This window comes from Aspergillus multicolor, assembly GCF_047715735.1.
Source record: "Aspergillus multicolor strain CBS 133.54 unplaced genomic scaffold BDW74scaffold_23, whole genome shotgun sequence".
Lineage (NCBI taxonomy): Eukaryota > Fungi > Ascomycota > Eurotiomycetes > Eurotiales > Aspergillaceae > Aspergillus > Aspergillus multicolor.
In genome coordinates, this window is record NW_027395974.1 from 287,184 (window position 1) to 298,165 (window position 10,982).

Below are 10,982 nucleotides of genomic sequence, written 5' to 3' on the forward strand. Positions count from 1 at the left end.
CAAAGCTCCACAAAATGCTCACATGGTGCTGGAATGTCTTGGAAAACTGACGACGGACCGGTGGCCGCCTCTGCCAGTCTTTACAGAAGGGGATTAGGGGTCTGGTGTGTCTGACTCGGTGAGCTCCTGATTGGTGGAGGCCAGGCTTGGCTTTTTCTAGCGCGAACCTCGGCCTTTACCCTGGAGCTGCTCCAATTTAGCTTCGTCCTAGCATTTTGTACTTGCTGGCTCGCACGCCGCTGTCTTATCTGCCCTCGTGATATGGCCGAGTGGCGGCAGTTTCATCCGATCATCCCATCAATCGTACGAAGATGGCCGCATTATCTCCGGCTCTCGATCCAGGCTCTACTATTGTTATGACTCGAGATTGAGGCATTATTGATCCGCCTGGCGTTCCTGTTCCGGAAAGGCGTCTTGGCAGACTGCTCTCCCGTGATCTCCAATCTGGTCTGGCTTCAATATCCAGGCTTATGCGGTGGCATCAATCCACTTAACCAAGCTTTTTACATCGCCAGATCATGTCGGTCTTTCAGCTCTGATCTCTCCAGCCTTTCCATAGTTTCCATTCTCTTCCCTGTTTATTCCTACCTCTAGAACTTAATTGACAGGTGGTTGTCCAGCGCCAACAAGCTCCGCAGGCAACCTCGTAAGTTACCCCGTGCTTGCTTGCTCCCCGCCACCTTGCCCCTCCTTTCATGTTGCATTAAACTTACTTATTTTTATCCCTGGGTCTGCAGACATTCCTATTCCCTATCTCTGACTCAGAAGTATCTAAATGGATGGCTCCAGCGAATGAGGAGACAGGACTGGTACCGAGGCCGCAGCCGCTCCCTGCTTCCCCTCATCCTTCAAACGCCGCCCCCAGCGCTCTCGATCGTGACGGTGACACGGTAGAACCAGCCGCCTCAAATCCAGCTGAATTCAGTGTCGGCCCTAGTCCACCCCCCTTATCCCACTCCCCGACTGAATCTCCCAACCTCCCGCCCAAGGACCGCCCGGTCTCCGGTATAGTTCCTCCATATTGGAGTCATCATCGCAATGCGTCTCGTGTGTCGCAGATATCTACCGATGGAGCGCCAGCGATAACGCTCGAAGATCACACTGAGGATCCGAACTCTGAAACGAGCCGTGGCCTGTGGGCCAAGAGCGTCACGATCGATGATCATGTTGTTGTTCAGGGAAAGACCGGGATAGGTGCATACGTGGTGTGGAATTGCAAGATTCGGACACTGGAGGTGTGTTTCAGATGTCCTGCGCTGCATTCTCTCGCTGGCCGTGCATTGAACTGACTTGACTAGGGAGGAATGATCACCGTTCGCATGAGGTATTCCCGCAACGACTTTGCTCTCATATTGAGTGCGAACTAAATCCATCTTATGCAGATATTCCGAGTTCGACGATCTCCGACTAAAGCTAGTCAAATCCTTCCCGCACGCAAAGAACGCACTCCCATCACTCCCACCTAAGAGTGTCCTCTGTATGCCTCCAGCACATGGTGACCATCTGGCCAATACATCCTGACACACCTCACAGTCAAGTTCCGCCCATCCTTCCTCGAATCCCGCAAAGTCGGCCTCGAGTACTTTCTAAAGTAAGACCGCCCGCCACATCGATGGGCTAACTCTAACTGGCGTCCTGAAGCTGTGTCCTTCTGAACCCCGAATTCTCCAGTTCTCCTATCGTCAAAGACTTTCTCTTTGGGCGAATGTGCTAGGGCTTGCAATAGCCCTATGCACTATCGCAATCCTATCACCACATCAGCATGACTGATCTATATTTTGGCGGCGGACAACGCCCATTGTAGCTTCTACACAAAGCTATTCATATTCCGTAGTTTATAACAATCTGGCTGTTTTTTTTTTTTTTTTTTGCAGCCGAGCAGCGTCAGAAGAAATTAGCCGAGCGTATATATCCCTTGGACCACTAATCATGTTTTGACGAAAGTAGCAAAGCATGTGATTTCATCACGACTGACATTATTATCCATTAAACGTGTATGTACTAAGCTAAGATACAGTATCTATAATTATCCTAAAGAACACAAGGAAGAAGGGGAACCCCTGGTTCATCTTCTAGGAGCACAGGCTATAGCTGGAGGCTTGCTCTCCTTGTTCATCTCATCTCACATCAGGCGGTTGGCATACGGTGCATGCCGCGTCAAGTGAAGTCGTAAGTTCATTCATAGCATGTATGTGCGGGTTGTTTGGGGTTGACATATCCAAGAGCGGTAAGTTATTGTACAGATGTATGTTTTGTGGTAGGTATGTACGTTATAAGGCGAGATTCGAGGCCCAACCAGGTAGAGTCGGCTCATGTAGCTCAAGGCTCATCCTATGGTTCCGTAGTTGAGTCAATGGCTTTTCAGGCTGCCTCTGTCGGAGTTGTCGGCCACCAGGCCGCGGAAGGGAGGCTCTCTCTCGGTGGATTTGTCTCGACGGATGGTGAGACAGTTGATGCCGAGGAAGGTCGTGATGCGGTTGATCACCAGAACGGCCCAGTACATGTAGGCAACAAAAGCGAAGAAGAAGTAGGCGCGCAGGTAGAAAAGCTCAAGGGAGGCGCTGACTGCGGGAAGACCGAAGAAGGGGAGGTTGGCGAGAATAGCGCCGCCGATGAGCGGAGTCTGCAGCACCGTCCAATGTGGGAACGGTTGTCTTAGCAGGTGGGCGAGGATGATCTTTGTGGTCATCCGACCAAAGACGAAGGAAATCGTCCAGCAGTACAGCACCAGTCGGTTGCCGGAGAGAATGGACGAATACGGGGAGAAGAGCCAAGCCATGTTGCATCCAGTGAAGATGATCATCGGCACCCATTCCTTAAAAATGGGAGTAACGGGGAGGCCTTGACTTCTGCGAGCTGACACGACATTGTATACGCAGCCAGGAAGGTGCCCTAAAAAGAAACCGACAAGAAGGATTGGCACCCACAGATCCTTCATGGAGTTGTTGCCAAAGAGGCCTGGCAAGTTCAGGAGTTCCACAATGGGTCGAGACCAGATTTGAGGGCCGTACCAGCCGGACGCAATCATAATCGCAATGCCAATCAAAAGACCTTCGGTGGGACCGTTGAAGTATCCAAGATAGAGCGTGTGAGTGTGATATGTCTCCCAGGTCGAAAAGTACATAGCGAGACATGGCACAAGGGCAGTCCAAGCGCCGAGTTGGGTGGAGCCCAGGCCCATTGCGGCGGTTTCAAGCAGACTAGCAAGAGTGCAGTTGAGGGAGTCAATTCCGTGACTAGGGGAAGTTAGCATACTTCTCATGGCTCTCGATTCCCTACTGACTCGAAGAGCTCTCCTAATCCGCTGGAGGTGCCAGTTCGTCGCGCTTGTTTTCCATCCACATTGTCGAGCGTCGAGTACCTTGTATAATCGTCAGAATAGCTTCCAGAGCAAGAGCCTCGGCGCCTTACATCCACATTCCCAAAGCGAAACTGTAATACAGCCAAGAAGGACCCTGGCATAGAAGGTTTAGAAGCGAGCTCGAGATTGAGAAACCGGCGAGCGACTTACCGGTCCAATGAGATCGGGCATGAACAACTCTATGAGCATGACGTTGCCCACGATAAATCCAAAGCCCAGAAGTGTGACCATATTCGGGGCCATCCAAAGCGGGAGCAGTTCGACGAAAGCATTCCACTAACACCCCGCCATTCTTGTCAGCTGTGGCCCAGCCGCAACCGGGGGAGAAGGCGTAATACATAATGTCTCAGGATGTGATTTGAAATGTACGATTTGTCGACGCTCGAGTACTTGTAACTCTTAAGGGGTAGGAGCACATCGTCGGAGAGGGAGTCTTGGATCTCTGAAGCACGCGTAACGAGTCAGCCCACTGCACAAAAACAGTCGTTCGCTTCAATTGGCAGTACTCACCCCGGATCTTTCGAAAAATCCTAATCATTTTGGGCAGGTTGCGTGGTCGAATTCGTGTTCGGGGGTGGAATGCGCAGGTCGAGCCTAGTTCATAGCGCGCGCGGATGCGGCGTGCACGGAGCAAATAGTCGTAGGGCCAGCCAGGGAGCTGCCGCGAGAGTATAAACTATCTGAAGCGCTCTTCTGAGAGGTAAAAAGAAGACGTATGGTCGGCCGGCGAGGATCAGTAGAAGAAAAGCGAATTCCAGCAAGGTCCACTTTTTTCAAGAGGTGGATTGCGAGTCAAGTCCCAGGAGCACGAATCATTTCTGGTACCTGAGCTATCACGTGTAAGTGCTGATCTATAAGCATTATTGTCCCCAATTGCGGCCATAAATAAATTGCTCTGCTCTGCTCCTGTTCACTTTCGCTCGGTGTAAACTGGCCGCTCGAACTCTTCCATGACTTGAACACTTGTTCCTGCATAGTAACATAATAGCTAATATATCAGCTTCTTTCTCGCCGAAACCCACACGTATGGCGTCTTAGAAGTTGGTGGCCATTCCCATCTCTCAGCTTCTCTACTCATTCAACAACCATGTTCAGGAATCTATCTCAATTCCAGTAATAGTGCTATGCTGATAGCATTGCATGTTTCCTCCTTCCTCAGCGGCTCCGGACCATGACCCCGCCGTTAACCCCACGGTCCAACTACTTATCAATGAACAATGATTTCTGCTCCTTTCCTGCCAAGTTTCGCCTGGTTTGACCCGTGCGGATGTCATTCGTAATGACCCTAATTCAAGGTCATTGGCTCTCGTTGCTCGTACCATTGACAGCGCGTCGAATCGATGCAAGGATAGCAGTGACATGGTCTTCATGGCGAGGCCTAGTGCCAGCGCATACTTACTCGAATTTTGGTTCTTATCGTCTGAAAAGGGCATTTCAGCAGTATACTGAGGTATCTGGTATATGTGTTGATGAGGCTTTATCCACGCTGACTAGGTCATCGATAATGTTGTCGTAGGCTTCGTGAGTTTTCGTCAGAATGGGCGAGAATATGTCTGAACAAAACTGCACATGGTTTGAATTGCATATAGATATGCTTAGCGACGAAACGAAGCATGCTTGGTGTTTTCCGTACAAGCCAAGACAGACAAAGTACAGTATAGAAACCCAACTAATAAGCGGGGACTGAATTGGACTAGTTGAGTCGTTTCCTAAGCGGGAATATGGCAGTAGATTTGTGAGTAAGCTTATCAGGAAGTAGAATATTTCAATATAGTAGGTATACTCAGTATATTCAAGAATGGAAGCCCCACCTAATCCAGTTGACCGTAAATAAATGGCCGTTCGAGTCGAGTCTTGATCAACTTGGCCCCTGGTGGAGATCACGTGGGAAAAGAGCTCCGCTCCGCTGCCCGCAGCTTTGAGTTCCGATGCTTGACGCGCGCCATGAGATTGAAGTCATTGAAGAGTGAAATTTCTACCACCTGGAACCGGGATAGTGAAGTCGCCCAACCTAGATAATCGACAGTACCTTCTTTCATTCAACAAAAGTTTCTGATTGCCCAGCTTGTGTTACCGCTCTTTTAACACTTCTTAATCGCTTGCCTCCCACCTTTCGGTTTCAACAACACTTTTAATCTGAGGACCACTTTGCTACACATTTAGACCAACTCTACGATACGATACGATCGCTCGTTGAGCCTGGACATGACGGTGGATGGTCAGCTTGGCGCTCGCGGCGCAGTACACGACTGAGTATCTTGCGCGATGCCCGGCGTCGTTGATACTCCCGCCGGCCCAAGCTGGCCAAATCTGGGCTACAAAGTCGCGCATCAGAAAGTTGACCTGGAGTTGGACATTGCTAGACGGAGTTTGAAGGGCAAAACTGAGATCATCATTCTCCCGGACGACGAAAACTTGCGCACCATCCGATTGAACTTTCGACAGGGAGAATTGAAACGTGTGACGGTCAACGGAAAAGTGCCCACGGTCAAATATGCCGATCCCTACGAGTCGCTCCAACTGTACGGCCCTCATTACCACCAGCGTTTGGCGTCAAAAATCGATGGCCTCGCCAAAACTCCATCCGAACCAGATCTCCTTGTGACCCTCCCAAAAAGCGTCCGCATAGACCGACTCGACGCGCGTTCCGCCGAAGCGCAAGATCAGATAGAACTGCGGGCTCTGGGATTTGCAGACGATGCCGAAGGACCTCTAAGCTCGAAGGCCGCCGATCCATCCGATAAGTTCACGCCCCTTACTGTGAACCTCGAATTTGTTATCAAGAACATACGAGATGGGCTACAGTTTGTTGGGTTGGAGAGTGGTGACAAGCGATATCCCCACGCCTATACGACAAACTCGTTGAATCATGGGACTGGGTGTCCGCTTTTTCCTTGTGTGGATGATCCTTCTTCGCGATGCACCTGGGAAATATCGATCCGATGTCCGTGTACATTGGGCGATATTTTCAACCGCAAGTCCCGAGACCAGCCGGATGGCGGAACGGAGGCTCGCCCCAAGACAAAGACCCACCACGACCGGTTCGCCCCGGATGATGAGGCCCTAGATCTTTCCGTCGTCTGTTCTGGAGACTTGACCGATGATATTGTCGATCCAAAGGATCCCAGTAAGAAGACTGTCTCGTTTGCTTCCTACTCTACTCTCTCTGCGCGGCAGATTGGATTTGCCGTTGGGCCATTTGAGTATGTCAATCTTGCCGATTTTCGTGAGAGCGATCAAGATGAGCAACTTGGCCAGAATGCCATTCCACTTCATGCGTTCTGTCTTCCGGGTAGAGGCGATGAAGTTCGCAACACATGCTTCCCCATGGCAAAGGCAATCGACTATTTCTCGATGACATACGGATCGTATCCATTCGCAAGCTACAAAATATGCTTCGTTGACGACGCGCCAGAGGATACATTGCCAACAGCATGTTTTTCAATATGCAGCAGCCGTCTTCTGTTTCCGGAGGAGATAATTGACCCCATGTACGATTCCACTCGTGCTATCACCCACGCGCTAGCTGCTCAATGGATTGGTATCAACATCGTGCCAAATGCGCCTGTTGATACATGGGTAACGGTTGGCGTTGCCTGGTACATCACAGATACTTTTATGCGAAAGCTTTGCGGGAACAACGAATATCGGTTCCGACTGAAACAGATGTCGGATCGGGTGTGTGACCTGGATTATGAGCGGCCATCGGTCTACGACATGGGAAATATCCTAAGCATCGACCCATCTGAGGCTCACTTCATTGCGCTCAAAGCACCTTTAGTACTGTTTATTCTAGATCGGCGCCTCACTAAAGCGAGCGGGAAGGCGACGATGTCCCGGATCATTTCTCGCCTCTTCTTGCATGCTCGTATGGGCGAGTTGAAAAACAGAGCCGTCACTTCCTCCGAGTTTCAAAAACTCTGTGAACGCTTTGGGCACGCAAAACTAGAGACTTTTTTCAACCAATGGATCCGTGGTGCCGGATGCCCCAGGTTTCAAGCGACCCAGCGATTCAATAAGAAAAAACTGGTGGTCGAGATGATGATCAAACAAGTCCAATCAGATCAGCCGAGCGCTCGTGACTTGGAGAAGGATGCGTTCATGCGCGATGTCAAAGAAGAGATTCGCAATGTTTATGCCGGTACAATACAGCCAGTCTTTTCTGGCTCAATGACGATCAGAATCCACGAAGCTGACGGTACACCGTATGAACACATCGTGGAGATCAAAGAGGGCGTGACGAAGTTCGATATACCATACAATACCAAATACAAGCGACTAAAGAGAAATAAGCGCCAAAAAGAGCGCGCCGCTGCTGTGATAGGCACGGACGGTAATGCAGAAGTCCAGGAGGATATTCTGCTCTACTGTCTTGGGGATGTATTGCAAAGCGAGGAGGAGATGCAACAATGGCGACTTGCTGACTGGAGTAAAGAAGATGAAGAACGAATGGGCCAAGAATCTTATGAATGGATTCGCATGGATGCAGACTTTGAATGGATCTGCAAGCTCTCTCTAGTCATGCCAGGGTACATGTATCTTTCACAACTCCAGCAAGATCGTGACGTGGTAGCCCAGCTGGAGGTCAGTCAACACAGCTCTTCTTTATCACCCCTGCTTACATCTTTCTAGTCCCTACAATACATGGCTGCGCAACGAGAGCACGCTCTGATTTCTACCATCTTTCTTCGAACGCTTATGGACCGACGATACTTTTACGGAATTCGAGTGGCGGCGGCACGGGCTCTCGTTAAGCATGCCAAAGAAGAAATCAACTGGCTGGGACTATTCCATCTTGAAAAAGCTTTCCAGGAGCTATTTTGCTTGCCAAACTCACCTATGACTCGATCGAACGACTTCACAGACAGGGCCGCATATGTCCTTCAGCTAGTCATTCCGGAGGCAATTTCCAGAGTGCGCGATGTTAGCGGAAAGACCCCTATGAGGGTGAAGCGGTTTCTATATGACAAGTTGAAGTTCAACGACAACTCTAATAACGAGGTAAGAAAGTCCACCTTAAGCTTGCTACACACTTTCTCACGCCTGGATAAGTACTCGGACAATTTCTACGTGGCTACATTGATTAAGTCCCTCTGCCATGCCATGCTTGGAAGAGTTGAGACTCATACAGATGACTTGAGCAACTTTGACATGGAGGCCGTTTTAGAAGCTCAAGCCGAAGAGCAGTTGGAAAAAGACGCCATGGCAGAAATCGATCGCTACAGGAGAATGGACGAATGGTCGAGTTCCTACCAGAACCTCTACTCTCGAGCAGCTTTACATTGCCAGATGCAGCTCATGCAGGCCAAGATAACTGAAGTCGATATCATGCAGTTCCTTCCCTACACGCGGGTAGGCACTTATGACCTCCTTCGCCTAGATGCTTTCCAATGTCTCGTCGAGCTTGATATCTTCAAGAGCCCTGAGCTGCTCCGGTGGTTCATCTTCACCATGTCGAACGACCCATCAGTATGGCTGAGATGGCAACTTCACAGCCTGTTCGGGAAGGCGCTCGCCCCTGTCGCTTTCGGCCGCGGTGTCATCAGCGAGCCGCCGCCCGCGGCTGATGGTCTTATTATCGAGCAAGAGTCATCGACAGAAGTTCGGCAAGCGGATCTCGCCCGGAGACAGACCGTCACTGGGGCTTTAGCTGCCCTAAAGACCGAGATCTCCGGCGACACAGTGGTCAAAGAGTGCCTTTGGGCCGCTTGCTGCTCCCCAATTATCGGTATGCTAGAACTCTCCGAATTCGTGGATCTGTGCCGAGTCATATATGATCCGATAACCACTAAGAAAGTTGTCTTGAAATATCCCCGATACTGGGGCGTTAGGGTCGAAGGAAGGATGCCGGTACGTATACACGGAGGCTATAGCCTTGTCATTGCCGTTCTGAACACCCGTCACTGATTATATACCTTTAGTACCGCGCCACTTTCTTTAAGAAGCCCAAATTTCGCACCTCCCTCAACCCCTCAACCACGCCATCCATCAAACGCAAACGGGAAGAGGGCGGCCCCATGCCAGCCCCGGGCTCCGGCCTCCGCGTCACATTCAAGCAGCCAAAACCAAACCCCAACCATCTCAACCACATCCCCCGCACTCCCTCCGCGAACACCCCGACTCCGCGTTCAGGGACCCCCTTACAACAGAGACAACCCACGAAGCTGTCCATTCCGAACTTCGCCGCAGCGCAAGTCCACCGTACACCATCATCACAAACCCCCGCAACCCCGTCCACGCCTGGTGGCGGGCTCAAGCTGAAATTGAAACTTGGGTCCCAGCCTAAGCAATAACATTAGATCATTTCTTCGATATTAATGATGGGTATTCTTGTACTGTACTATTTTTAGGGTTTCAGCCTCGTTTTCTATTCATTTTCTTGGGCGGGTGTGGGATCGGTAGGAGGGTGTTTGATTGGATTTGCATCGGAATGCGTCAAATAGCTAGCTGATATCTTTATTCACATGAAGTTTTGTGATGCTTGTCATGGTGACTTATGATTGAATGCATCTTTTAGGCCTGACCGGAGCATAGTTTACGCCTTGAGAAGTTACCTTCGTCCTTCGATTTGTCAAGTGTGGCTTTATTTAGGAATTTTAACCCGCCAGTATGTCCTTTCCAAAATATATCTGAAGTAGATCCCCAGTCACCACTGACACCTGAGCTACAACGAATCAAAACGACGTGTGGAGCCAAATAATTTGTTTTATTTTGATTCCCTCTCATAAGAAAACATGACAAAAGTAATAAAAAGATGTAGTGCCCCTGCTTGGTATGAGTCCATGCGAGCAGTCCAACCCGTGAACTCCTTAATCTCTCAATGAAGTAACCCACATACGTTGCATGGTATGAAATGGTATAAAAATGCAATCCGTAGACGTCCTGACGCTTTCCCCTCCACCGCTTTGCTGTATCTATTTCTCGTTTATCCGCTCCAAAGCCTGGAGAGTAGAGCTATGTTAGTGATTTCAACGAAGAATGGGCGAGAAAGGAAAAGGAGAGGCACAACTTACCTCGAGCATAACGACTGAGTTTCCGCGAATGACCTAGGAAGCGTACGAGCCACTGGTTAGTCTCACATCTCGTAGAGGCAGTCGAGCGATAGCCTCAGAGCTTGGGGCGGTGTTCAACGCACAATCATGCCAATAGCGACCTTCTCGCCGCCAGGCTTCTCCTCAAATGCATCATCCAGAACAATGTTCATGAAAACCTAGCATCACACGTGCGCCGTTAGCTTTGTTGTTCTGTTCCGCGGCGAGTTGGGAGCTTGTATAAATGGCTCAGAAGCCGCGCCGCTGGAATAACGTGATAAAGAATCAAAAGCTGGAGCGGAACTCGGTTTAACGTACATCATAGCCCCGTAGAATGCCGATGACTTTGCGGTTTCCGTTGAGTTCGCAGAATACCCGCTTCTCCATATACTGTACGAACATTGGTGTTAGCGCGCGCCATTGGAATGGTTAAAAGAGGATTTCAGTAGCCAGGACAGACCTTCTTCAACTCGGGCTGTGCTTGAGGCATTTTGGCGATAGAGACTTAATTTGACTTGCTGCCTTGTTGTTGAATGCCGTGATGCGGAACTTTTGATATCGGCGGGATGCACCTGGCCGGAGAAATGATG

General features: G+C 50.1%; 4 protein-coding genes across 4 annotated transcripts; 2 read left to right on the forward strand and 2 right to left on the reverse strand.

The window, feature by feature from the left end:
* Window positions 1–376: 376 nt before the first annotated feature.
* Window positions 377–1,870, forward strand: BDW74DRAFT_158068 (uncharacterized protein). Its single transcript, XM_073725249.1, has 6 exons — window positions 377–646; window positions 738–1,235; window positions 1,299–1,324; window positions 1,383–1,477; window positions 1,534–1,591; window positions 1,642–1,870. The coding sequence occupies exons 2-6, from the start codon at window positions 780–782 to the stop codon at window positions 1,712–1,714; spliced, it is 708 nt and encodes a 235-aa protein (XP_073581313.1). The 5' UTR covers window positions 377–646; window positions 738–779; the 3' UTR covers window positions 1,715–1,870.
* Window positions 1,812–4,129, reverse strand: BDW74DRAFT_158073 (sn-1,2-diacylglycerol cholinephosphotransferase). Its single transcript, XM_073725251.1, has 6 exons — window positions 3,872–4,129; window positions 3,700–3,803; window positions 3,512–3,637; window positions 3,412–3,455; window positions 3,284–3,361; window positions 1,812–3,236 (listed from the first exon to the last, which is right to left on the reverse strand). The coding sequence occupies exons 1-6, from the start codon at window positions 3,897–3,899 to the stop codon at window positions 2,351–2,353; spliced, it is 1,266 nt and encodes a 421-aa protein (XP_073581314.1). The 5' UTR covers window positions 3,900–4,129; the 3' UTR covers window positions 1,812–2,350.
* A 1,204-nt stretch (window positions 4,130–5,333) lies between these two features.
* BDW74DRAFT_158074 (transcription initiation factor TFIID subunit TAF2) lies at window positions 5,334–9,977 on the forward strand. Its single transcript, XM_073725252.1, has 3 exons — window positions 5,334–7,945; window positions 7,994–9,211; window positions 9,283–9,977. Exons 1-3 carry the CDS (start codon window positions 5,627–5,629, stop codon window positions 9,652–9,654), a joined length of 3,909 nt encoding a protein of 1,302 aa, XP_073581315.1. The 5' UTR covers window positions 5,334–5,626; the 3' UTR covers window positions 9,655–9,977.
* On the reverse strand, window positions 9,956–10,924 carry BDW74DRAFT_158075 (putative small nuclear ribonucleoprotein SmG). The gene is made up of 5 exons (XM_073725253.1): window positions 10,853–10,924; window positions 10,711–10,782; window positions 10,497–10,571; window positions 10,375–10,407; window positions 9,956–10,302 (listed from the first exon to the last, which is right to left on the reverse strand). Exons 1-5 carry the CDS (start codon window positions 10,880–10,882, stop codon window positions 10,276–10,278), a joined length of 237 nt encoding a protein of 78 aa, XP_073581316.1. The 5' UTR covers window positions 10,883–10,924; the 3' UTR covers window positions 9,956–10,275.
* Between the last annotated feature and the right edge of the window lie 58 nt (window positions 10,925–10,982).

Bases quoted from the DNA above. Each gene is read 5' to 3' on its own strand.
- BDW74DRAFT_158068 (XM_073725249.1), top strand. From the start codon at position 780: ATGGCTCCAGCGAATGAGGAGACAGGACTGGTACCGAGGCCGCAGCCG. The intron at 1,236-1,298 runs GTGTGTTTCAGA...TGACTTGACTAG, and splicing joins GCAAGATTCGGACACTGGAG to GGAGGAATGATCACCGTTCG. The intron at 1,325-1,382 runs GTATTCCCGCAA...CATCTTATGCAG, and splicing joins ATGATCACCGTTCGCATGAG to ATATTCCGAGTTCGACGATC.
- BDW74DRAFT_158073 (XM_073725251.1), bottom strand. From the start codon at position 3,899: ATGATTAGGATTTTTCGAAAGATCCGGG. The intron at 3,638-3,699 runs GTATTACGCCTT...GCGGGGTGTTAG, and splicing joins ATCACATCCTGAGACATTAT to TGGAATGCTTTCGTCGAACT. The intron at 3,237-3,283 runs GTCAGTAGGGAA...AACTTCCCCTAG, and splicing joins GGATTAGGAGAGCTCTTCGA to TCACGGAATTGACTCCCTCA.
- BDW74DRAFT_158074 (XM_073725252.1), top strand. From the start codon at position 5,627: ATGCCCGGCGTCGTTGATACTCCCGCCGGCCCAAGCTGGCCAAATCTG. The intron at 7,946-7,993 runs GTCAGTCAACAC...ACATCTTTCTAG, and splicing joins ACGTGGTAGCCCAGCTGGAG to TCCCTACAATACATGGCTGC. The intron at 9,212-9,282 runs GTACGTATACAC...ATATACCTTTAG, and splicing joins GGGTCGAAGGAAGGATGCCG to TACCGCGCCACTTTCTTTAA.
- BDW74DRAFT_158075 (XM_073725253.1), bottom strand. From the start codon at position 10,882: ATGCCTCAAGCACAGCCCGAGTTGAAGAAG. The intron at 10,572-10,710 runs GTACGTTAAACC...GTGTGATGCTAG, and splicing joins GCATTCTACGGGGCTATGAT to GTTTTCATGAACATTGTTCT. The intron at 10,303-10,374 runs GTAAGTTGTGCC...TCTACTCTCCAG, and splicing joins ACTCAGTCGTTATGCTCGAG to GCTTTGGAGCGGATAAACGA.